Consider the following 26884-nt stretch of genomic DNA (forward strand, 5'->3'; position numbering starts at 1 on the left):
GATGTCACTGTAGAAGAAATAGTACATTCTGTCTATAGATATCCTCGTGATACCGGGAGACAGTCCCAGAAACCAGGGCCATAAACATGTACAATGAGAAGCTTTTCCATTAGCATGATCATATATTTTTAAAGGTATATCTCAAAGCATTTATTGTTTAGTTTATAAAAAGGTTGAAGCTATAGAAGAGAGAAAATTAAATAAAGGCAAGTTTGGAAGATTCATTTTGGCAGAAAGGCAAGATAAAGAATTTTCACAACTTAGGCTCACTGAGTTTTCCCCTAGGTCTTGCACATTTAGGTCCCTAAATAGAACACACAATAAAAGCACACAAACAAACCAAAAAAACCCCTCTCTATCACATGGCAGATCAATTAAAGGATTCCCAGTGAAATTTAAATTATTTTTTTAGAGTTTTGCTTATTTAATGGGCAGTTTTTTTGTGAATAAGAACAACAAGAAAACAAAAACTTCGTTAGTGAAGACTTAGAGTCAACTGAACAGCAAGGCTTCCAGGACAACCAGATTCTATTCTGTGTTCCTCACCACTGTTATCTTGCCTAATGCTATCACCTCGGGATACTTGTATTCCCACTGTTTATCTCTAGATCATCTGACAATCTCTTTTATTTTTTCCTGAAGAAACAGTAGTTTTTCAAAGGTTCAACCAGGATTAAGCAACTGGCAACATGGCAAAGTCCAGACAGATGAATTAAAAGCATCAGTCTAGCAGTTACAATATTTACTGCCTCATTAGTTGAAAGAAGCAAATGTTTCACAAAGATAATCCATCAAATAATACAAGCTTTATTCTTAGGTTAGATTTATAGTCAGTCTACCTGGAGACGCTCCTAGCATTTTAATTTTGTGTTAAAAGTAGAGAATTGTTAGTACCATGGTAGTGGAATGGATTCAGTGCCATTAGAACAAAGAGAGCAAAGTGATCATTAAAACTGACTACATCCGTAGAGATGAAAGCAAAGGCTAGTATATACCACACATGCCTTTCAGATTCATCCCAGTAAAAACAATCCTTGGTTTCCATTTAGATCATTTAAAAATGGAACTGTTGCTATTTCTCTCATGTGTAAGAAGTTCTCTTGCACAATAACAGAATGATACTAAGCAGTGAGGCTAGACATCCTTTGTGACACAAGTCAAAGACTGACATTTAAAAAAAAAATAGCTACAGATTAATCTGACCTGGTTCATTCTTATCCAAAGAACAAAAAACAATCATTACTTTTATTTTCAATTCCACTATCTCATGCTTCCAAGTATTTGTTATTTCAGCAGCATCTTTTATATCTTGCAAAGCATTTCTCAACCCGCTGTGATTGCTAACTTGGAGCTCTAACAAAAACAAAAGCCTCATGCTCTCACTGCACATTGTGTCTTCTGGGAAAGGCTATCAAACTATTAATATTTCAATAACTGGATGTCAGAGACGTCTACACTTTTAGAGATAGTTTTTCTTTCTATGAAAAGACTGCATTGCATGAAAAAAAGAGGCAGAAATATAAAATAAATATATTTTCCTGAGCACAAATGTCAAATGGTGGTAAAAATGCACTGTCACTTCTTTTTCTAGCTAAGTCTTTCCAGCTTACCTGTGGTATCACTCCAAAGGCTTTCCTCCACTGTTGCAAAGTTATTGAATTCCAAGACACACCATCTATTTGGATTTCTCCTTCAGTGTTCAGCAGTCTCAAAAAAGCCGATAACAAAGTACTCTTCCCTGATCCAGTTCTTCCCAAGAGGCCCACCTAGAATATAAGTGATAGAATTACTCCTGTGGCATACAGATACCCTACCTTAAATGGAATCTGGTATTATACTTCAAAATAAACCCTTATGGAACTGGGGTTTGTTTGTTTGTTTTCAATCATCACCAGGGGCAGATTTTTCACTTATTCCCACCTTTTAGTACACCCCCAGTTCTGACCAATATTGATCTGGAGCAAAAGAACCCCGTAACAGAAACTGGCTGTAAGGAATTGGACCGCTGATGCTGGCTTCACTTATTACTGACCTTTATTAATGGCAAAAAGGTTGAAAATACTCATTTTGTATCAAGGAAAAGCAAAGACACAGTGTCTTAATGCACATCATTTCTAAAGGTGGGCTCAAGCCAGAAGCAGATACAATAGCTTGATCTAGTTCCAAACATGAATAGAAGTTCAAAACTTAAAAAATCTGAAACAGTTTCAACATTTAGATACTGTCCTTAATAAATTAAGCAAGCATCAAGTTCAGGCGTGACAATAAACCAGACTAAGTTCAGTGAAATCAATGTTTCCAGAGAAGGCCAGTTGGACCTCGCTACTCCTCCCAAATTCTTATATCTACTCTGATGGACAAGAAGAGGATTTGGGGAAGAAAAAAAAAAGAGTATTAAGAAAAAGAAAAAAACTACCGTTGTTACCTAAAGACCATGAGAGGGTAGTAGGGAAGTGGGAACTCCATGTATTGCAGGGGAAGAGCAGGTGCAGCAGGTGACTCACAGAGAGCCCGACTCTACTCTTATGTCAGCTCAGATCCAGCACATGGAGGAAGGTGCTTTGAGTGGAACCTAATATCCCTGCAGTCGTTAACTGAATACTGAATACACTGACCAACATTTAGTGGCACTAAGTAGACGTTCATTTTTTTCCTCTTACAGTATTCCTATTTCTTTATTATTTAGCTTTTTTTACAGGAGAGCTGAGCAAATGGTCTTTTAGAATAGTGCTTTTCACACTATCTGTGGTAAAGTCAGTTATTTATTTATTTAGTTAGTTAGTTTCCAATCCACTGCAAATCAGTATTTTAAAAAATAGATAATAAAAATGAATTTCTAAATGCTTACTCTCAATTTTCATACTTATGTCATCACAAACCAGTAACAGTTTGTAAACCAGAATCAGTTTATGGACCACAATAAATACTTTAGAGCATACAACAAAAAAAACAACTAATAATCTTAGATTGTAGGATAATAATAATAATAATAATAATAATAATAATTTATTAAACACTTATTAGGAACCTGGTAATAAACTAGGCTTTTGGGATAAACTAGTAAATAATAATGACACAACTGTCTTTCTTCCATAAGAGCTTTCTAATGGGACTTTCACAAATGTTTGTTCTCTGAGACAACTAAGAAAATCAGACAAACCAAATGTTATACACAACACCCTTTTAAGGTTCTTCACAGTACTAACCACAATTAGTAATTATTTTATTAATTCTTTCCTTGATTATTGCTTGTTTTAACCCAAGAATATAAGTTCTTCAAAGGTAAGGATTGAGAGGCAATTTGTAAATCTTTTGTCTAGCTTTAAAGATTTTAGCTATTGCTCTAATTTCTTGATATTATTAAACTACTGGTATTACAGTATGTTTGACATGTTTTTCAATAGCAAGGAATCTTATTGGTTCATACCTAACAAAGTCTTCTTGTTGTTTATATAATTGGCACCTAATGATTCTTTTCCGGGGTTTGTTTTTCCAGGCTTCTCAGTGATCTGTTGCATAAGCCAGAGTACTTCCCGCAAATAAGCTTTTAAGATCTACCCTATTCCAAGTCAGTGTTTTCTAGTAACTTCAATGCACCTCCTCTCTGAGAATTTTGGATCAAGATAAGTCAAAATATTATGTGGAGAGTTAAACAGTGTTAGATTTGGTGCTAGCTATAATTGCATTGTACCATGAATAGAACACTCATAGTACATTCATTTCAGAGTAACTGATTCATCATTTTAATATTGTAACAGACTGAAACCTGTTGTAATCATTTTTCATCTCCTTGTTGTCTCTAGAAATCAAGATGCCAAATCAAATGAAATTTAGATCTCGAAAGTGATAATAACTGTACCTTATATATGTTGACATATCTCTTTTATTAACATAATTCTTAATGTAAATTCTTGAGAATATGTTCTTCAGGAAGCCAGAATTATAAGTTACTGAATAATTCAGCTACTTCATACCCATTTTTATCAAGACAGAATTCCGTAAGTATTTAACAAATCAAGTAGACATTTAGGCGCTCATGCTGCTATGATCTGAACCTTTAATATTGTTTGAATTATCTCTGGCATCCCAGTAGTGTGAAGATATTATAAATGGAAAAGGCAGGTAAGCTCACCCCAAAACATAGATCTTGAAGTACTATTAAATATTCATTTAATCAGAGGACTGTCCAGTACTGTGATATATACAGTATAATATCTGAGGCATTTTGATAAGTCCAGGTTTCTCATGAAAGAGCTGGCTCCAAATTAAAATGTCGGCCTGCATTTTGTGAGGAAAAGTAAAGGAAAAAAGGAAGAGATATTCTAGTTGGGGGAAGTTGACCTGGATATTAAAATTTAGCTAAATAAATAAATAAACTATTTGAGATTGGAAAAGAATAGTTTTTTAAAGTAAAAATTGTAAATATTTGCTACATTTCTCATGCATTGAAAATAAAATTTAAAGTGCAGTTTCTATGAACTAAAGGCCTAAATTAAGAGCAAAGAAACTAATGGAACATCTTTTCCCTAAGGCAATTGCTATGGACATAGCATTTTAATATGAAAATTGAATAATGTTATTGTATAAAATATTATTTTCATCTTTGCACCATGCTATGGGTTGAATATTTGTGTCTTTCCCAAATTCACAGTTGAAATCCTAACCCCAATGTGATGGTATTAGGCAGTAGGGTCTTTGGGAAGTATTTAGGTCAAAAGAGTGGAGCCCTTATAAATGGAATTAGTGCCTTTATTAAGAGGTCCCAGAAAAGTCTCTTACCTCTTCCACCATGTGAGATTACAGTGAGAAGACAGAAGTCTATGAGAAATCTGCCAGTGCCATGATCTTAGACTTACTAGTTTTCAGAATTATGAGAAATGAATTTGTTATTTATAAGCTACCCAGCCCATGATATCTTGTTATAGCAGCCTGAATGGACTCTGACACATCATATAACTAAGAACACTGAAGTCCATTAAAAATCAGACAAAAATGCCCATTTAAGTCCTTTTCAATTTTTTTTTTCCAAGAAGATGGATTAGACTACTGCTGAGCTTGCAGGATTTCTGGATAATCAAAATAGTATACTCAATTTAAGTCTACTTCTTAATTCTGCATGCAAGAATTATGTCTGGGGCATCCTGTTCCAGTTTGCAAGATGATGTTACTAGTTTTAAGGGCAAGGGAGAGAAATGACATTCTTAAGAGAGTCACTCAGAGAAACATTTTAATAATCAATTGCTACTCTAATCAATCATATGACCTAGATGTAGTTATGTCATTCATTAATTCATGAATTTAACATATAGTAAGCTTGGCAATGTGCTAAGCAAAGGGATAAAAAGATAAAAAACAGGACTTCCAGTTTCTGCTCTGGCATATAAGGAACTTGGATGTTATCACTCCATCATAATAACAGGTTAAAAGCTGAGAAAAATAAAAAATCAAAATGCTTCTTACATCTGTCAGAGCATAAATTCACAAAGTAAACCACTGCCATGAAAAACGGAGAGACAGACACGTAGATACAGAGAATCACAACTTAAGGAAGCAGAAACCCACAATCAGAAAACTCCACAGAAACCAAGGTAGAAAATCCTAACCGATAACTGACACATTGCTGGAGGTTCAGTGTGGACAAGTCTGAGAGTAAAAAACAACAAGGAGACCATTCATAGGGGGGCCCACACTTTTTTGAGTATTACCTTCAGGAGCCTAAAAAGATTCATCATGTCACAATGAAGAACACAGAAACATTGCTTGGTGCGTCCAGCAGGAGGAGGGGGAAAGCAAAAATTCTGCAATATCCCAGAGCTTTCTGTTCTTCTTAACAAGGACTTCCTCAAGAGAAAAGATTTTAGCAGAGCCTAATGATTTTTAGAAGCTAACTGATCTAAGGAAGGGAAATACCTAAATTCAGGCCACACTAGCCATCCTGTTACACCTAAGGGGGACAAAAATCTGAGAGTACTTGGGAAGTTCCCACTCAAGGTCACAGGCTTACTAAAAGACCAAGACCTAATCCTGGAACTATAGTACACTACCCTTTCCCCCAAAATTTATACCACTAAAGGCCTAATTATTAGAGTTCTTTTTATCCAGTAAATTGTGTCCACCTTTCAACCAAAAAATTACAAGACATACTAAAAAGGCAAAAAACACAGTTAGAAGAGACAGAACAAGCATCAGAACCAGATTGTGTTAAAAATAATAGTAACAATGTATCCATATATGCCAGAAATGTTGGAATTATCAACCTGGGAATTTAAAACAACTATGAATAATATGCTAAGGGATCTAATGGAAAAAGTGAGAACAGATGGATAATATAAGAAGAAAAATGGGTATTCTAATGAAGAATCAAAAACAAATGCTAGAGATTAAAAAAAAACTACTGTCACAGAAATGAAGAATGACTTTGATGGTTTCATTAGTAGACTGAACTTGCCTGAGGAAAGAATCTCAGCTTGAAGACAATTAAAACCTCCACACAAAAAAGCAGAGAAAAAAATACTTAAAAAAAAAATAACAGATATCTAAGAACTGTGGAATAACACAAAAGGCATGATATCTGTAATGAGAATATCAGAAGGAGAAGAAAGAGAGAAACAAAATAAATATTTCAAGAAATAATGACTGAGAACTTCCCCAAAATTAATGTTAAAAACTACACCACAGGCATAGGAAGCTCAGAGTACACCAAGCACAACAAATGCCATGTTTTAAAAAGTTCTTTCGAGAGAAGAAAAATGATTTAAGTCAGAAACTCAGATATACATAAAGAAAGGAAGAATATCAGAGAATAAATAAGTGAAGATAAAATAAAAAAATTATTTTTCTTATTCTTAATTGATCCGACAGATAATAGTGTGTTCAAAATTATAGTAACAATGTATTTAATTACATATGTTTATATATATGCTTCTGTATAAGTAAAATTAATGGCAGCAATAATACGAGAAACAAGAGGGAGGAACTGGGAATATTTTGTTATAATGACATACTTGAAGTAACTGGGAAGCATTATAAAGTTATTTAAAGGTGACATGAATTAGTTGAAAATGTATATTATAAATTCTAGATCAAGCACAAAAAATTTTTTTAAAGAAGTATAATTTATATGATGAGAGGAAAGAAAATGGAGTCATTGGATGTTCAATTAACATTGCAAAAACGAGAGAAGTGCATAGAGATTAAAAGACACATATAGATAAAAGTATGGGATAGAGTTAAAACTAATCAAAGAAAGCTAGGCAGCTAAATTAATTTCACATAGAGCAGACATCAGAGCAAGGAAAATTATCAGGGACAAAGAGGAGTATTACATAATGCAAAGGGGTTCAATCCTCCAAGACATAATAATCCTTAATGTGTATTTGCTTAACAACAGAGTATCAAAATACATGAGGCAAAAACTGACAGAACCGCAAAGAAAAATAGATGAATCCACTATTATAATTGGAGACTTCAATACTCCTCTATCAAAAATGGACAGATACGACAGTCAGAAAATCAGCAAGAATGTAGTTGAACTCTCCAGAATGATTAATCAACTGGATATAATTGACACGTATAGACTACTTTATCCAACAGCAACAAAATACACATTATTCTCAAGCTCACAGAGAACATTCACCAAAATAGATGACATTATGAACCATAAAACTCACCTTAACAAATTTAAAAGAGCAGAAATCTTACAATGTCTTCCCTCAGACCATAAAGGAATTAAACTAGAAATCAATAACAGAAAGATAGCTGGAAAATCCAAATACATGGAGATTAAACAACACATGGGTCAAAGAAGAAAACAAGAGAAATTTAAAATTTCAAAAAAATAGAAATTAAGATATAATTTATCAACCTTTGTGGCATGCAGCAAAAGGAGCACATAAATTTATAGCATTAAATGCATAAATTAGAAAAGGAATATCTAAAATTGTCTAAGTTTCTGCCTTAGAAAACTAGAAAAAGAAGAGCTAATTAATTCTAAAGGACAACGAGAAATAATAAAAATTAGAGTAGAATCAACTAATTTAATTGAAAACAAGAAATCATTGGAGAAAAATCAATGAAACCAAATGCTGATGCTTTGAAAAGATCAATAAAATCAATAAGCTTCTAGTCAGGCTAACTAAGTAAGAGAGTGACACAAATTACTAATATAAGAAATGAAAGAGAGAACATCATTACATATCTCATTGTTGAAAGAATAATAAATACTACGAACAACTCTATGTCTACTCCTTTGATAATCTAGATGAAATGGACCAATTCCTTGAACGACACAATCTGCCAAAACTCACACAAGAAACAGACAATCTGAATAGGCATATATCTTTTAAATAAATTAAATCAATAATTAATATCTTCCAAATCAGAAATTCTCACTGGTGAATTCTTCCGAACATTTAAAGTAAAATTTCCATCAATTCACTATACTACAGTCTCTCCCAGAAGATAAAAGCAGTGGGAATGCTTCCTAACTCATTTCATGAGGCTAGCATTGACATAATACCAAAACCAGTCAAAGACATTAGAGACCAATACTTCTCATGAACATAGATACTAAAATCTGAAAAATGTTAGTATATAGATTCTAACAACATATAAAGAGAATTATATACCACAACCAAGTGGGATTTATCCTAGATATGCAAGGTTGGTTCAAAATTTTAAAACCAATTAATATAATCTATCATATCAATGGGATCAATAAGAAAATCACAGGATCATATCAATAGATGCAGAATTCATTTGATAAAATCCAATGTCAATTCCTGATAAAAACTCTCAGTAAACTACGAATAGAGAAGGGCTTTCTCAACTTGATAAAGACATCTACAAAACCCTATAGGTAACATCATACTTAAGGGTGAGAAACACAAAGCTTTCTTGTTAAGATCAGGAACAAGGCAAAGAGGTCCCCTCTCATCACTCCTTTTCAACATTATACTGAAAGTCCTAGATAATGCAATAAGAAAAATAAAAGAAAATAAAGGCATACCTATTGGAAGGAAGAAATATAGCTGCCTTTATGCACATGTGACATTGTGTAAAATCCAGAAGAATCAACAATAAAACTCTTGGAAATAAGTGATTATAGCAAAGTTGCAGAATACAAGGTTAACATACAAAAATTAGTTGTTTTCTACACAGCAGCAATGAACAAGGAGAATTTGAAATTCAAAACACATTACCATTTATATTAGCATCCCCTCCCCAAAATGATATACTTTGATATAAATCTAAGAAAATATATACAAGATTTAGATGAGAAAAACTACAAAATTTTGATGAATCAAAGAAAAATGAAATAAATGGAAAGATATTTCATGTTCATAGACAAGGAGACTCAATACTGTTAAGATGTTGGTTCTTTCCAACTTTATAGATCCAATGCCATCCCAATCAAAATCTCGTAAGTCATTTTGTAGATCTGACAAATTGATTTTGAAGTCTATTTGGAGATGCAAAAGACCCTGAATAGTCAACACAATATCGAAGGAGAAGAACGAAGTCGAAGGACTAACAGTACTCAACTTCCATGACTTCGATTATAGTTGACTTAAAAGATTAAGGCTATGTAATATGAACACCTTCAGTTTCTCAATTCTTTGCTCAATGTTTCTAACTCCACTTCTCTCTTTTCCTTCTGTTTTGAACAAAAACATATTCCTTTAGAGTAAAAAGTCAAATTTCTCCATGTAGCCATCCTCTTAGATGGATATTCTTACTTCTTCTTTTCCACCACAGACATTGGTTTTCTAGACAGCTTCTCACTTCAGTACTCATCCCTTCAATAACCCTTTGCAGTTGAACTTCTACACTCATTCCTCTACACTAGATGAACTCAAGGATTCTCACCCTTGGGCGGGCATGCACCAATTCTACCTGGAAGGTGTGATAAAGAAAGACCACTGTCCCCACCCCCAAAGTTGTTTTTTTTTTTTTTCAATAGGGCTGGCTGGGGCTCAATAATACGCATTTCTTACAAATTCTCAAATGATGCAGATGATGCTGGTCTGGGGAATACACTCTGAGAACCACTGCTCTTGAAGATGATCAAATACCACTTAGTAGCAAAATCTATTAGGATTCTGAGCTGTTAACTTCCTTTACTGCTTTGGTGCTTAAGCTTTATAATCTCCATCATCTTGTCCAACCTTGTTTCTCATTATATCCTTTATGCCCTCCCCGATCTGACTGAAACAGTAATTGTTTTCTGTACATGCTCCATGTCGCATGATATTACGTTCTGCCTATAGCACTTTTCTTCACCTTCCTTTACTGGTTCAAATACACAATTAAAGTCTCATTCTCATTCCAAATGCCACTTCCTGTGGGAAACTTTCCCTGAATAGCCCAATTACCAGCCAATGAACACTAACTGCTTCGTCTTCCGAATTGCCTTAGCATTTTACCTGTATATCTTTTATTGAAGGGTATAATGAAGGTCTTTTTGGCCTCTAAAGCTTATATAGTTTAGAGGGGGAGCTTCTTTCTAAAATAAAGATTAAAATTATAAGTACAAAATTAGGAACAGGGCCTTGGAAGGGGTTCAGACAAGTGAAGTTCCCTGAAACTTATGCTTTGTTGTCTTCACAATGAATCTGCCTCAGCTCTTACTGGATCTCACACTTCTCTTTTTAGACTGTCATCTTCTGGAACAGATTAATATTCTCTCTCTCTCTCTCTCCCCGCCCCCTGCCCCCTCACCCCTCTCCCTTATTCTGCTCTTTTTCTTCTTTTAAGAAAAGCAGTGGCAACTTGTGGGGGGAAAAAACTATGAAGTCAGACATACCCGGGTTTAAGATCCCTGCTACTTCACTCACTTAATTGAACTTCCTGCTACTTCACTCACTTATTTGAACTTAAGTTTCTTCCACTGGGCACAAAGAGGGTAATAATATCTACCTTTGCAGTTATAATCAGATCAAATGTGATAGCAAATAAAGATCTTTATATAGTGCTTATGTCATGACAAGCACTCAATAAACATTAGTCTCCCTCTTTGAATGGCAAGATCCATAGTTTTATGTAATTTTTAATTCCTCAGCGGCACCCAGAAAGTGTCTTGCAAAGAACAGTTACTGAATACACATGGCCTGTTTTCTAGAAATAGGTTCAGAGAAAATGAAATGCCTGAGTGTACTGTTTCTTCCTCATTTTATAGCGTCTCTGATTACTACTCTCACATCAGGGGAATGAGGACTCTGCAAACTGTCACTCTACCAGGATTAGGCTGAATTTAATTGCATGGGCAAGTGAGCACTGGTAAAGCTAAGGGATGAAAGGATATCAGGAGGTAGGAAAGCAAATCATTTACCACAGTTTTTCACCCTAGTTTATATCAATCTATTTGTTTCTATTGTTTATAACTTGATGACAGCACTGTAGGCATCCATTTCTGGTGACCCCAGGGGGGCATTCACTGATGTGTAAAGCAAAAGAGAATAATTAATTATGCTTTTCGCAGTTTCACGGAGGAGTGAAGGCATTAATTTTACATAGTTCCAAAGCATAAATCTAACATTTCTCTGAGTTCAAAACAAAGCAAAAATGTCAAAAATCACAGAGATTTCATCAGGGTTGTGATGTAACACAAACATCCAGGGGCAAATTCAACCTAAAAATCCTAATTCTTTCCTTTAATGCCCATTTAAAATTGTTTTCTCTCAAAAAAAAAAAAAAAAAGAAAAGAAAAAAGAAAAAAAGAAAAAAGTCCTATTCTTTATAATGTAATATAAAGAAATACAATAGCTAATTTTAATAGTATGTGAATTTATTTATCCCAACTGTAAGACTGAAAAAGTGAGTCAAAATTTCTAGTGTAGCATTTTAAGCCTTTTAGCATGGTATGCAGAGACTTTTTGCTCATTCTATACTTTTTAACAGAACTTTATCCAGTACATTAAATTATCAAATATTCCTAAGCCCGTGAGTAAAACCAAGTGATAACAGTCTCTTCCTATGCAGTGATAGTCATGGTGGCCTAAGAAAATACTGACCATTATCTCAATAGTTAAAAAATCTCTATTTAAAATTAAAACACAAAGACGTGATGTTTTTAAATTCAGCTTTCATAAGAAATGGCTCTCCTGTATTCTTTTTAATTTTATTAAATTTTGTATTTTATCTCGATTTAAAAAAAAAAATCAAAACAATATAATACACCTGTGTAGACTTCTAGAATGGCCCAGAATATGGGATTTGAAGACAATATTAAACCACATTTATAGAGCATAATATGAGGAGAATGACCATCTCTTTCTCCATGAATCAATTCCAGAATCAGTATATTTGAGTACCTTTTAGGTGTTCAGTCCAGTGTTGGGATCTATAAGGAATGCTTCAAAATAATGCACAGTTATTTTTGCTTATTAAATAATAATTTTGCTAAGTAAATTATTTGCTAAGTAAAAATAATAGAATTTTGCTAAGTAAAAAATTTTGCTAAGTAAATTAATTAAAATATCTCGATGAAAACTCCAACTAAACAAATGAACTGAAAAAATGCTAAGAAAAAATTACCACTTCTTTTACAGAGAGTAAATTATGTAAAATTTAAGAAGACATTACATGGAGTCAGTGACAAAATATTCCTCTTAACTGAAATGAAGGATAGTTTCAAGATGTGAAATCTAAAACATGATTTAATTTTGGTTTATTTAATGGTTTCTTTAGTTAGTAACCTAGCAATCAATTAGATATTCTGCAAGTGGAATTACATTTAAAATAAACCTATTATATAGATTCAAGGCTCTGAAACTAAATTTCATATGAAAAAAATGACTATATAATAACTTGAAATTTGTATGTTCAATATGGATCCTACTCTACAATAAAAGTATTGCAAATGGATTCTACTTACACTCTAGGCCACTGAGATTCACTAACTGAACAGAGGTCAAACAAGGCAAGATATATTTAAAACTTACCCTCTGGCCAGGACTTAATGAGAAGGAAATGTTCTCTAATATGGCATTTCCACCATCTACATATTTTGCTGTGAGGTCTTTGACAGTCATTTGACCCCCTGAGGGCCAGATGTCATCTTGTTGATTCTCAATAATGGTAACTTTAGAGAGCTGGCCATCCTTGGATGGTTTGATGGACTTGGTAGATTTACTTTCTTCAGTTGGCATGTCAATAAACTTAAAGACTCGGCTCACAGATCGCATCTAAAATAAAAATAACAGTATTTTATTTTTGTTTAAGAGCTGCAGGCAATGTCATAATAAGTTTGATGTTTCCTGAGGAAGAACTTGTAGGATGTGACTCTAGCTAGTCATCACTTGGTTATTTGTCAGGTTTTTCAATGAACTAACAGGAAATAAATTGGATATAATTAAAAGCTTAACCAAAGGGAACTAGGACTTATATAAATAGGCTTTGGATAGACCTGTTTGTTTTTGTGATCACTTAATTCTCAGTTATGCAAGCCACACATAAATAGCCAAACTTTATTCAAGGGAATAGATGATGTCAAGGGAAAATTTTTTCTCTACTTTGAGCAGCAATGCACAATGTTGTATTAGTTTATTATAACAGAATGATCCACATCTCAAAACCGCTATGGAAGATTCTTGCCTTTCTCTTGCACTGCCTTAATACATGTTTATAATTCTATATGTGAGCTGGGTAGTAAGTGGATTATTGATATTTAGTAAATTTTGAATAACTTCACAATAGTCATCAAGCAAATTTAAATCATTGACATATATCTATACTTAAATAATTACATTTTAATCTAAATTACTTAAAGATCAATTTCCATTGCTGAGCAAAATATGATTGCGTAAAAAGGTTGCATTTGAAATTAAATATGTATCTCCTTATAAACTTATTCATGTAACATTTAATAAAGAACATCTTTAATGTATTTAATAGAAATAAAAGAGCTCAACTATATTTTAAAGGTGTTTAGTTAAATTCTTTAACAAGAACATATTTCTCTGAATAATTACATTACTTATTGGAACTTGAAATATGATTTTTAAAAATGGCCTGGCATATAAAAGGCACCCAATAAATATTTTTGAAAAACTAATTAATGAATAAAGAATGAATATGCAAATGATTAAATATATATGAATAAATTAAAAGAAAAAAATTTAAACTTAGAATTCACTCAATTTCTATTTTTAAAAGATATCATTCTTGATCTCGTGACTCAGCTCTTCCCAGGTGTTAACAGCTTACTGGACAGAAATTTACTGCTTTTCTTTTTTTTTGTCTTAAAAGTGATTGTTGAGTCTAGCTTTACTCAGTAAAGAATTTATCTTTCTCCTTTACAATGTTAAAGTATAATTTTATTTTTAGTTAAGGTTTAGGTTATTATAAACGATTTTTTTTTTTTTTTTACAAAAACACAGATGGGAAGAAATACATTTGGGGCATTTGCTTCTATTACTTCTATTTTTCATTATAAAAGTTAAACGGAAAAATTATTTATCTTTAGCATAAAATGAAGGTGAGGAATTTAGATATTAATTCTTAATTGAACATTAAAAGTTCCAGCTTAGCACATCTAATTGTATTGCCTATTTTCACATGCCATTGATTAAACCTGCTGTTTGTGAAGTTCTTTTCTATGTAGTAAATTTGTGTTTCAGCATCCTCCATCTTGGAAATATCTTGGAATTATCTTCAATAATTATTCAAGATTCAAGAAAATAATCCTTTTAAGTCAAACCCACTGTTAATGGAAGTGAAAAATATGCAAAGCCCACATCCATCATAAATAACTCTAGGAGAAGTGAAAGACATATAATCACTATTGCTCCCACACATAATATTTTAAGCTCCAAATACTGGATGACTTTTGGGGGTTGTTAAATCCTGATTCAGTAATTTTTTTCTTAACTTTGAATTAAAGTACAGTCTTGCATTAAAGTATAGTCTTTCACTGTCATTAATTTACACAAAATGCTGCTAGTCTATATAAGGTTTAGAAGACAAATTAGAGTTGTAACTACCACTGACATGGAACTGCCAGAGAAAGAGCTCAAATGTATTTAAAATCTCTTATTGTATTTATCCTGAACAGGACTATCACCCTCTTAAAATGAGAAATCAAGAAATATGCAGAAATGTAGCTTAATTTATCAAATACAATTGAGACTGTTGACATTTTTGCATGTCAGTGCTGTGCAGAATTCCAAACTCGTCTTTGTTAAGAGCTTTAGAATGTCAAGAAAGACACTATGGAACAAAAATTCTTCATTTTTTAATACATTCAAACTTAAATATTTAAATAAAATAATTAAGTATTGTTTTCTAAATTACCCAAAATTATATGCAATGTTATTAGAAAGCGACATTCAAAACCACAATTTTGGCAGCACTGAAATGTAGTATACAAATTTTTGTGTAAGAATTTATGTTTGAGCACAGCAAATTATATCCTCCATTAGTAAGGCTAATTTGTCTCTAAGGGTGAGTCCAGAACTTCTAATGTTAATATGGCAAATGGAATATACCTATCGAATTTAGAAAATAAAATTTTATCCTTTTTTAAATTAAAAAATTTTTTTTTAGTTTCAGGTATACAGTACATTAGACATTTATATAGTTTATGAAATAATCCCCCTGATTACTCTACCACCCACCTGGCTCTACATGTAGAGAAAATGAAATTTTCAACTCATCATTTTTCATACAGTCTAGTTGCTTAAAATGACCCAGGACAGACTATTATAGTTACTTAGAGCATGGCCAGGTTACCCTGACCAAAAGCAAGTTCACTTGAACAATGGGTACTCATCCACAGCATATGAGTAGACATTCATTTAATTCAATGGGTTAGAACATTTTCTGACGGGAAGAAAAGGTGGCTAGGGCAGACACCTGTATTATGGTCAGCTTTGCAGCCACTAAAATGTCATGAATGAATAGATGATGTGGTAAGATCATATTATGAATTACTAACTAATGCCTCGTACCTCATAAGCTCTCCAGTTTGCACATTCTACTTCCACTGACTCTTAAAGGAGAAGCTACATCAGAACCAGAGCACGGAAAAACAAATTCTTTCACGTTTTGAAAATTGGCTTTTGGACTCAGAGATAAATAGTTTGAAATTTTCAAGCCACATGAATATTGGCTTTTAAGCTTCAAAAGCCAAAGCCTGAAAGATCAAAGCACAGTGTTAATACAAAAACAGTAGCCAGAGACGAACTTATATGGATGAGAAATAACTCCTCTCCTCACTCCACAATCTGACTCATAAATGGGGGTAACAAAAGGGCCAAGACACCAGTTCCTCTAAAAAGTAGTCCTGCCTTGAAATCAAACACTGGTTTTATCCTCAAGTAGATTTGGGATTTTAGAACACTGGAGGCCTGTGCTTCAGTTCAAGGTGGAGCCCAGGAAGCAGGCATGCCTTAGAGAAGCTTCCAGTGCCTGGTATAGCATGGGAGCAGTGGAGTGGGCATGGTTGCTTGGCATGCCTAGACATGGATAACACAGCTCCAGATTTCTCTGTATTTCCATAGTGGGCTGAAGAAAAGACAAATAATTACAGTCTTTTGAGCCCTTGGGGTCTTCCATCACTCAGGAGCATGGAAGGACCTGAGAGAGAATTCATCAAAGGAGAACTCAAAATCAGGACAAGGACAAAGACTCAATGTACACCTCTAGGTCAGATAGGAACTGCAATGCCTCAGAGACAGTAAGCATGGCAAGCCTAACCTAGGACCAGATGCTCCCTCTCCCTAGTATCTTGCATTCTGAAAACTCCACTCAGAACTTCAATTCACTTCTGGCAATATCTCTGATTGTTCCCTCCACTTAGTAGAACATGTGTTCAAATGGAAAATAAATTCGACTATAGCAAAAGCAAAGACATAGTTTTTGAACACTTGATTTCATAGCCAAAGATTCATATCTGTGACCAGGGTTGGCCCAGGCTTTGTGGAACTTGAAACTTAAGTAATTTGGGGAACTCTTCTTAAGAAAATGATTCAAAATTATGCATATATAAGTAAGTATATGGCCTTTGAAGTGAGAGGACCTGTAGCTTATGCCTCATGGGCTTCACGTTAAGCTCACTGCGCCTATGACAATAACCTTATTCAAAGCATTCCTTGTTATATCCTCCCTATCTAGTGCTTAGCTTAAAAAATCTTTGTTAATTATGAATGAGTCCATTGTTCCACCTCCCATGCAGAAAGCAGTGTCTGTGCAGGGAGAATGGCAATGCTGTGTGTAGTTAGCAGGTAATCCAGGCTGCAATTGTACCCCTGAGCTTTTTTGCCTGAAAATGTACATTGCTATTTGGATGAGAAGGAAGTTGCAACACACCAAACTATTTCTAGTTTCATTTGTTTGTTTTCATTGAGCCTTTTAACCTAAGATAATCCTTTTTCTAATTTAGAAGGTCTATTAGACGTTTTCAGGTGACATGTTAAAAACTGCTGTCTAGGTTGAGTTGGATGGAAATTCAGATTTGGAAATTATCAGAGTGGCTGTAAACTGACAAACTCCTAACCTTAAGCTGCTGCTTCCTGTGCATAGAAAAGAGTTATGGGAGGAGGAATGAGGAGGCAGCTCTGTCTGGCCCACTGACAGCAAAGTCTTATTGCAGCCATCCTCAGCTTAGGTGGGAGCACTTTTCTTTGATTATGATGAAACCAAATGATGAAACCAAAACAAGACTCAAGCACTGAGACACTGAACCCATTCTTCAAGTGAAGAGGAAAACTTGATATAATCTGTATACATTTCTATAAAATGGGAGTTTAGGCAAAACGAGGTGGGGTATTTGCTGGAGAATCATCTGCTTTAAATTTTTGGTTTCATTATTCAAATTTATTATGCTCCAAAAATTCTCCTGAGTCAATCTTTAAAATTGAGTCTCATCTTCATAATAATGTCTGAAGTTACTAATCTAAGTATCAGGAGAAAAAAAGTCTTTCGTGTGATGGGAATGTAGCAAAAAGATGGCTCCACAGTCTCATCGTAGCCTTACTTTATAAGGGATATATTTAAGTAAAAAAAGAAAAATGATTCCTGGTTTTCTTTTTTAATTTTGTTGACAAAGGAGACAAGGAAGAAGTCTTCAAGACCTTTTCCAGAATGAGTCAAGAAGTCAAACTATTTTATAAAACTATTTGTTCTATTTCCTTTTATCCTTTTGGTTGTTTAGAAACCAGCATCAAATCTACTCATTAACACCAAAATTACATGCTATAATACCCCCAAAACCATGATAACAGAAAATATTTTATGAGTCTGAGCTCTGACTGGCAACACTGTAAAGAGGTTTCATAATTGATTGTTATAGGAAGATCATAAGAAATGTGAAGAGAAGCAACCAGAAAATTTACACAATGTGAAAAACATCACATTTTCCAAGAGAAATTTTCAAAATGTGAAATACATAAAAGGATGGATAAAAATGTTTTAAATCATGGATCCTTCCTGGTAGGCCCAAACTAATTGCCTTTCAGCACTCACTAAAACAGACCCAAAACCTAAGGCCATATTAGAGCCATTGGCATCATCTTTAGGCCATGTACACAGATAAGAGATAATGGCTATCATGAAAACAGGCTCTGTTCAAAACATATTCTTAAAACTCTACCTTTTTGTGTCTATCATTTGTGCTCGTAGAGCACATAAAAAGGTAACACATTGCTATAAATTATTAACATTAACAGCATAAGTGATATACTTATAGTATACTATAAACTCTAACCCTTAGTAAATTATTGTAGCTTGCTATCTACGTAAATGGTTTGCATGCTCTGATCTGTGGCAAATCGCATGGCAAGTCATTGTTACTTTTTCTGACCGAAAGAAGTTACAGAGATAGTATGTTCTTGACATAAGAGAAAGACGATCCATTATAACTAACGAAAAGACTTGTCCTAAGTAAACAAAGAGGTATTAAATATGTTGATGCTTATTTTCAATAATTAAGAACTTTAATAATCATGGTACTAAGTGTGTCAACAAGCAAAGGCAGAGTCAAATTTACCCTTTTCTGTGAAAAGTCTGACATCACTCACTGAATGTACTATTCAAGTTGGAGCTTACTTACACTCTATCTTGTATTATTTTTTTAAAAAGCACATGACAGGCCATCATTAAGCAATTCCAAAGTAAACTCTATCCCATAGACCGGAAGTCAGCAAAACTGTGGCTCTGTGGCCAAATCCGGCCATACCCATTTGTTTACATTTGCTTTGCTCTACAAAGGCAGAGTTGAGTAGTTGACATAGAGACCACATAGCGCACAAAACTAAAAATAGTTCCTATCTGACCCTTTATGGAAAATGTTTGCTGATACCCTGCCATGACTCACAGAAAATCAGGGCTAAAATGAATCTTAGAGATTATCTATTCCAGTGATTCACAAGTCTGGATATGTATTAGAATCATCTGAAATACTTAAAAAAAAAAATAGACATCATGGCCAGATACCCTGCCCCTGACCAAGAGAACTGATTTAATTGGTCTTAGAGGACCTTGAGTAATCTATAATTTTATAGTTCCTCACATGCTGCCAGGTTGAGAACCTCTGATCTAATACATTCCTTCTTGGTATAAGTGAGAAAATCTAAACCCAGGAAGTTAAAGTGACAAGCACAAAAGCCAATCAATTTTCCATGCTTTTCAACACTCCAGCAATCACTTAGGGTTCTCATAAGCTCTCCTACTAATTTAAGACTCAAGAACATATTAATGGCACTTTCTTTCTCTTGGTTGGTTCTAGAAACACACTGGTTCAGAGTTGTTTGATCTGCTCTGACAACTTCAGTGGTGAATAACTTAACCATTGGACTTCAGCACTCAAGGAGAGTGGCAGATATGTGTGATTCCTATGAACATATGGAATAATGCCTGATACATGACAAACAAGATGGATGGATGGATGAAGAAGAGCTGGTATCTATACATAATGGAATATTATTTATCCATAAAAAGAATGAAATCTTGCCATCTGTAACAAGAAGAATGAACCCTAGCGGGCATTGTACTGAGTGGAGTAAGACAGAGAAAGACAAATGTAATATAATTTCACTTATATATGGAATCTAGAGAACAGAATAAACAAACAATCAAAACAGAAACAAACTCACAAATACAGAGGTTGCCGGATTTGGGAGGGATTGAGGGGAAGGCGACGGTATTAAGAGGTACAAATTGGTAGTTACAAAATAATGATAAGGATGTAGAGTATAGCATGGGGAATATAGTCACTAGTATTGTAATAACTATGTATGATGTCAGATGGGTACTGAATTTATCAAGGTGATCACTTCATAAATTATATAAATGTCTAATCACTGTGTTGTATACCTAAAACTAATATAATATTATATGTCAATTGTAATTTTTAAAAAAATATTTAAGCAAAAGAGTTGAAATCTTTCATACAAAAATGGTGCAGAAGAGAGAGAACGTCAGAGCTGACAGGAACCTTAGAAAATTCCTAACCAAACTTTTTCATTTTACAAATGAGAAAAGTGAAGCCCTTGAGGGGGCATGACTTGCCCAAGGCCACATAGCTTCTTGGTGGTAAGGCCAGAGTGGAATGCAGAGTAGAAAACCATTCTGCAGGATGGAAAGACAATAGTTAGATGGAAAGAAATCTTGGGACAGAGGTCACAAGAGGAAAATACACCACAAGGACTCATGAGAACTGAAAAAAAGAAAAAAGAAAAAGAAGAAAGATATTATAAATAGGCCATTAAAAGGAGGCAAACAATTAGGAGAAATGAATCCTCCTCTCAGATTTTTATAGCAGAAACTATTTTCAACACAGGAGGAGTAGGCATCAGAAGCAGCGGAGAAAATCCACGTTTGTCCTTTTCTCTTTCCATCAGGTTTCTTTTTGGTCATTGTACAGTCACTTGATCTTCACTGGAACCCAAAATAAACACAAGGCAATAAAAGGACAAAGGAGAAACAGAGAGAGTTTCTATTGACAGAAAACTCTTCTCAAATTGCATCAATCTTGCAAGAACTTTCTGGAGCCCCATTAACTAGACTCTAAACATGAGCCCTGCAGATGTACCATCTTCCCTGCTTACCTAGTGGCTTCCCTCCTTTTGAGCTATTAGGAACACACAATACAACAGGGACAGTTTATCTGCTGATGCTGTTGGAGAATTAAGGAAGCAGGATAATATTCACATGCTCAGATCTTTTAGTCAAGTTCACTATATGGTAGATAGCCCTGAAAAGACATAAACAGTCAACTGCCTCATTCAAACAATGCAACTATGAGTGTGGGCAAGATGTCAGTCACCAGGTGGCTTGATACTGCTAATCTGAAACATCACCTTTACACTCTTTAGCTCTTATTTGTTTATTTAATCTCCATTCATTCATGGAGGCAGAAATCTAGGTGTCCATTGCCTATTTAAGATACAAAATGCTTATGTAGCTCATAGGAGAAAGAAAGCTTTACGGTACTAAAGATGGCAGGCATCTTGTGAATCCATAGGAAATAAATTAGTACACAGCTTTGTTAGTTAAGAATGCAAAATATTCAATATAATTGCTTTAGCAATAATAACTATAATCTATATAGTACTTGAGATACAGAGTTAAAAGAAACTTTTCTTTTCAGCCCATTTACAGAATGATATGAGATATACAACTGAAATGAATAGAGAGGCATATATACAATCCATGTTAAAATAAAGAATGAATTAGAAATAAAAGTTTTTAAAATATTGTAATATCAATTGAACTAACTGGAAATTGGGGCTTATAGTGGGAATTACTAAATTAGAGACTGATAATTTTACTATTTTTTAAATAATTTCTGAGGTCATTCACAATCAAACTAAGTAAGTCCTCACTTATCATCATTAGGTTCTATGACTTTAAATAAATGATGTATAATGAAACCAATTTTACCATAGGCTAATTAATATTAACAAGAGTTAAGTTCCTACAGCACCTCATTAATGTTATAACAAAATGATATTAAATGACATAATGTTATTTGAGAACCTGCTGTATATTGTTCATAAGGTGACAATGTTCAGATGATTTTTTTTTTCCAACTTGCTACATAAAGTTAGACAAATTAGTAGGTAGAACAGACATTTTGTTCTCTTTTAATGGTCTCTTGATATCTCATATGTATTTTGAGGACATTCTGGACAAAAACTTATGGCCTAAAATGCCAAGTCTACAGGAAGACATTCTGTCACTGTGTTTTATGAATACATGGATATGTCAAATTAGTAGTTGTATGTGCATTTAGAGAGCTGGAGAGTGGTCTAAACTACAGATATGGATGTGTGGTTCATTAAGAGATGGTTTTTGAAGCACTGAGTTAGATAAAAACAGCTAGAGAGAGTGTGGATAGAAGAGGGTTGGGATATAGCTGAAGGGTAGAGATCTGTAAAAAGAACCAGTACCAGCAAAGAGGAGTAAGGTAGAACCAGAGAAGTAGCAGGAAAACCAGGTGGAAGTAGCATCATGAAAATGAGAGAAGTATACCAAGAAGAAAGATTTGTTCATGGCATACATATTGCTGAGAGATTGAGGGAGACAACGACATTGGCTCTCTGGCAAGATATTGGTAATGAGTCATGGGGGTGATGAAAATAAAATGAAGTAGGCTATGGAAGAAATGAGGAAGAGAAAATGGAAACAGGCACTCTTTTGAGAAGTTTTGCTGTAAATACATCAATGAAATAGGGTACAAGCTAGAGATCAAGAGATGGTAGCTTTAAGCTAGAGAGAAAGATCCCACAAAGAGGAGTTAATTGCATATTACTGGCCTTTCTATAAGAGCAAAGACACAGAGGAAAGGTGGAGCATATGAGTAGAGGTGCACTAGGGCGGTACAACTGATGGACAGAAATGAGGGAATTATTTCTGGTTGCATCTTTTTTTTTTTTCCTATGAAGTATGTAGTAAGGTCTTTAGCTGAAAGTGCAGGAAGTGGAATTATTGGAGTATCTGAGAAGAGACAAAAGGTGAGAAAGAACTACCTCAGGGAATAAGGTAAAGAATTTATTAGGAAAATATAATAAAAGAGTTGTTGGCTAGTTTCGAGTGCTAGTGGTAGCAATGAGAAAGTGTTATCATCCAAATATTACCTTTACTGGTTGAAAGCTAATGAAAGCCAGGCACCTGGGTATAAGCGATGGATGAGCAGTAAAAGTCAGATTGCCATTTTTAAAATTTCATAGTTCTGTTGACATTTGACTCTTGTTCACGTCTGATCTAGGCTGGTTAAGGAAATGAAATTTCTTTCCAAGTCTAACGATTTTTTAAAATCAGTAGCCCAGAACTGAACAACTAAAAGCATGTATCAAATAAAACACTCTGTTTACTGCATCTTAAACTCAGGTCTAAATTCAGTTAACACATCAGAAAAGTAAAATGAGAACATATTGAGTTTTTACTTCAGAAGTCAAAAGGAACTTTATTGTTAAAATCATTCAAATGTGAAATTTTAGGACATAGCTATCTCTCCTCCTACTTTCAACATATGCCAGGTGAAAATTTAAAAATTACTGTATAACTTTAGCAATTGCATGAGTGAAAGCAATATGATGGAAATTAATATCTACATAAATGCTTAAAAAGGCCCAGGAAAGACCACTGTGTTATTTGGCAGGGAAATAAAAACGAACATGATCATTTTGATATTCAAACAAAAGAACATGACTTTTTAAAATGAGATCAAATGCAAATATTGACACTTTTCATAGACTACCTTATAACATAATAGTTCTTTACAAAGATCCTTTTATATCAGGAGATGAAAGATACAATGTCAAAGCACAGGTCACCAAGCCCAGGATGCCCATGTGAAAAACTAGAGAAATAAAAATACCTTATGGAAATATATGGTTAAATAACATATTAAGACATGAGCAAAAGAGGGCCTTAAAAGGTTTAGGTGCTTTTTTCTTAGAGATATTTTTATAATGATATTTGTTCTAACAGGAATTAATTATACAAATGCCACCGCTAATGAATGTGTGTGGTTTGAGAATGTGTGCGTTCTCTCAGAGGATGGGTAAAGGAACTTGGGCTGTAATAATACAGTCATTCTCAACATGAGTTTCTTGACCCTCTACCAGTACAGCAATGGATGACTAATTTTAAATATAGTACTCCAGATAGACCAATAAAAGTTGATTATTAAGCCATCCAAACTACATAGTCTGATTGAAAATTATGTATTTGTCTTTTAAATAAAAATGGGAAGCTTGCATTGGTTCTTTTATCTCTCCCTTTTGCTGCCACGGGATTTGTGCCCCTGACACAATGTTAAGCTCATAAACGTGATTGAAGGCACCGCATTCTAGGGAAACAAGAGAAACAAAAAAAAACAAAATATGGTCTTTGTATATACCAATAAGTGTACAAATGTGTGTCAATACTGATCAAGGAAAAAGAGAGAAAGCAATGAAAAATACTTTAAGAATGAGAAAGGATCTATCACTAAAGATTGTGGAAATTCTAAAAATAAGAATATTAAAAATGTAATGCTGATAAATTTGAAAACCCAAGATAGAGAAGAATTTCTTAAATAAGATACCAAAGGTGTGAAACCTAAAAAAAATTAATAAATTTTACTTCATTGAATTTAAAATCTTTTCATTAAAAGCCAAGCCACTGACTGGGACACCATGTTTGAAATTTATAGAACTGACAACTGATAGAGAATTCATAAACTCCTACAAATCAATTAAGACAAAAACCTAGTCTATTTGAAAAATGGGCAATCGACATGGATAAGCAATTAACAGAAGGGTAAACTTGAAGGCCAATAAATATGTATTAAGCTGCCCTATTTCCTTAGTAATCATCTCACATCAGATTGCCAAAATTAAAAAGCCTAACAATATCAAGTGTTGCATATCATAGCTATGAACCTATGAGAATTCTTATACTCTCTTGATGGCAATATAAATTGATACAAGACATTTAAGAACATCTAGTAAAGTTGAATGTGTGAATTCTATGACCCAGCAATACCACTCTTGAGTATCTGTCCTAGAAAAATTCTGGACAAGAATGTGCAAGAATGTTCACTGCAGCACTAGATCTTGACTGTGCTAGCTATGAGGAGAGAAGAGATAAGGGTTTAATGAGAGATACATAGTAGCCTTCATTTTATCTGAAATGTTTTATTTCTTAAGCTGAGGGTTGGATACATACTTGTCCTTTATGTTATTACCTATACTTTTTGATTTGTCTAAATTTTTTCGTAAAAATTTTTTAAAATAATAATTACTTACCAAGCTATCCACATCTATGCTGGAATTTACAGCCCACTGCAATGTACTCATGATATTCATGGCTAAAGTTAGAATAATACCAACTGTTCCTTCTCCTTCACCTATAGGTGGAAAAGAGATATAAATAAACTTTGTTATTACTCTCTTCTGTGAACCCCTTTATTTATACCTCTCCTAGGGCATATGTCATTTAAAGTTACATTTCAATTTTGTGCCAGTTTTAACTATCCTTTATCAGTTCATCATAGCATCTACTACTGGTAATAATGCCCTGAATATAGTAAGTATTCAACCAATGTTTTAATCAAAGAGTGATTGAAGATTAGGAAAGAGTTGCCCTTTTTCAAATGCTTGAGATTTTGAAGGGGCTGTTGGTATTGGGTAGATACCATGTTTATCTACTATTACTCTGTTAGTAATAATAATACCCTCAAAGACTACAATGGACAATGGGAAAAAGGCCCTGTGTATTCATGAGCTCCTCTACAAAGAAGTCGAAAGCAGGGAAAAGATGTGAGCAGCATCCCAAGATGTTTAGATGTGCTTCATGCCTTTATGAAGAGGACTGTTTCTGCTCATCAGATGCTGTTGGGAAGAAAGTGGACTTAAGAGTTTCATGGGGAAGTCAAAACTCATGGGTCTGCCACTTGGAAAGAGAAGTCTACCATTTTCTGTTAAAACAACAACAACAACAAAACAGAAAACACTAGTTCACCCAGGAAGACAGGAAGAACAATACTAAGTGTTTAATTAGAATAAGTAGTTTTTCTGGGCTGGAGAGAACCACTCATTAAAATTCATAAATATTCAGTATTTATGGCCATAAAAATTTTCTAATAAAAATTTTCTTAAATTATTACAATTTTAGGTTGTCAAGTCTCAATTGAGAGTCAGTCCTTAAATCTATTATGCATGATAAAATTGTCATAGGGTTCCAAAATTGGAAGAAATAATTGACCTATTACTTCCAAGAAATAATTGACCTATTTGCTTCCGCGATTCCTCTAACAGAAGAAAAACCATAAACTATATGTGCTTTTAGCACTAAATCATTTATTTTAAACAGGCAGGATTTATTCAGGACCCTAACATATTATTCATTCTGAAGATTAAGAGGAGAGTAAGATAAAGTTTAACAGCAATAACAACAATAGGCAGTGTAAGACTTACGTGTATTTACTATGGACCAGGCACTACGCTATATGTGTTTTACACAAATTATCACATTTAATACTCACCACAAATCTATGAGATAGGTACTATTATTATGTCTATTTACACATGGGGAAAATGAGAGCCTTAGAGAAGTTAATGTATACAAGTTAATAGAGCTGATGATCTTGATATCAGCTATATGGCTAACATCCACTCTGGCTGCACATCTGATTTGATTGATAGGTCCTAAGCTATACTGATTGTTAAATGCTTTGACTATTATCCTTGGTAAATCAAGCCTCAATCAGATCCTTAACCATTATGGTATAGTTCATGATATATTGGTTTGAATTAATTATGAACAAATATTTATTCATGTAATCCAGCTCTCTTTGATTCTGTTTCAAATAACTTAAGGGAAAAAAATTTAAATTCTGGACCGAAAAAGAAACTTTATTTTTTTTAAATGTTGCCCAAAAATGACTTACTGAACTGCT

The 26884-nt window shown here is 33.9% G+C and overlaps 1 protein-coding gene across 1 annotated transcript in view; it reads right to left on the reverse strand.

The window, feature by feature from the left end:
• The window catches only part of CFTR (cystic fibrosis transmembrane conductance regulator), a 152578-nt gene that overhangs the window by 18470 nt on the left and 107224 nt on the right, over positions 1–26884 (reverse strand). Inside the window, exons 21-23 of the mRNA XM_006910578.1 lie at positions 25233–25333; positions 12942–13184; positions 1611–1766 (exon numbers count right to left, since the gene is read on the reverse strand). Of these exons, the coding sequence (XP_006910640.1) occupies positions 1611–1766; positions 12942–13184; positions 25233–25333 (500 nt within the window). The remainder of the gene's footprint in view (positions 1–1610; positions 1767–12941; positions 13185–25232; positions 25334–26884) is intronic.

The sequence above is a fragment of the Pteropus alecto genome, unplaced genomic scaffold (genome assembly GCF_000325575.1).
Source record: "Pteropus alecto unplaced genomic scaffold, ASM32557v1 scaffold22, whole genome shotgun sequence".
Lineage (NCBI taxonomy): Eukaryota > Metazoa > Chordata > Mammalia > Chiroptera > Pteropodidae > Pteropus > Pteropus alecto.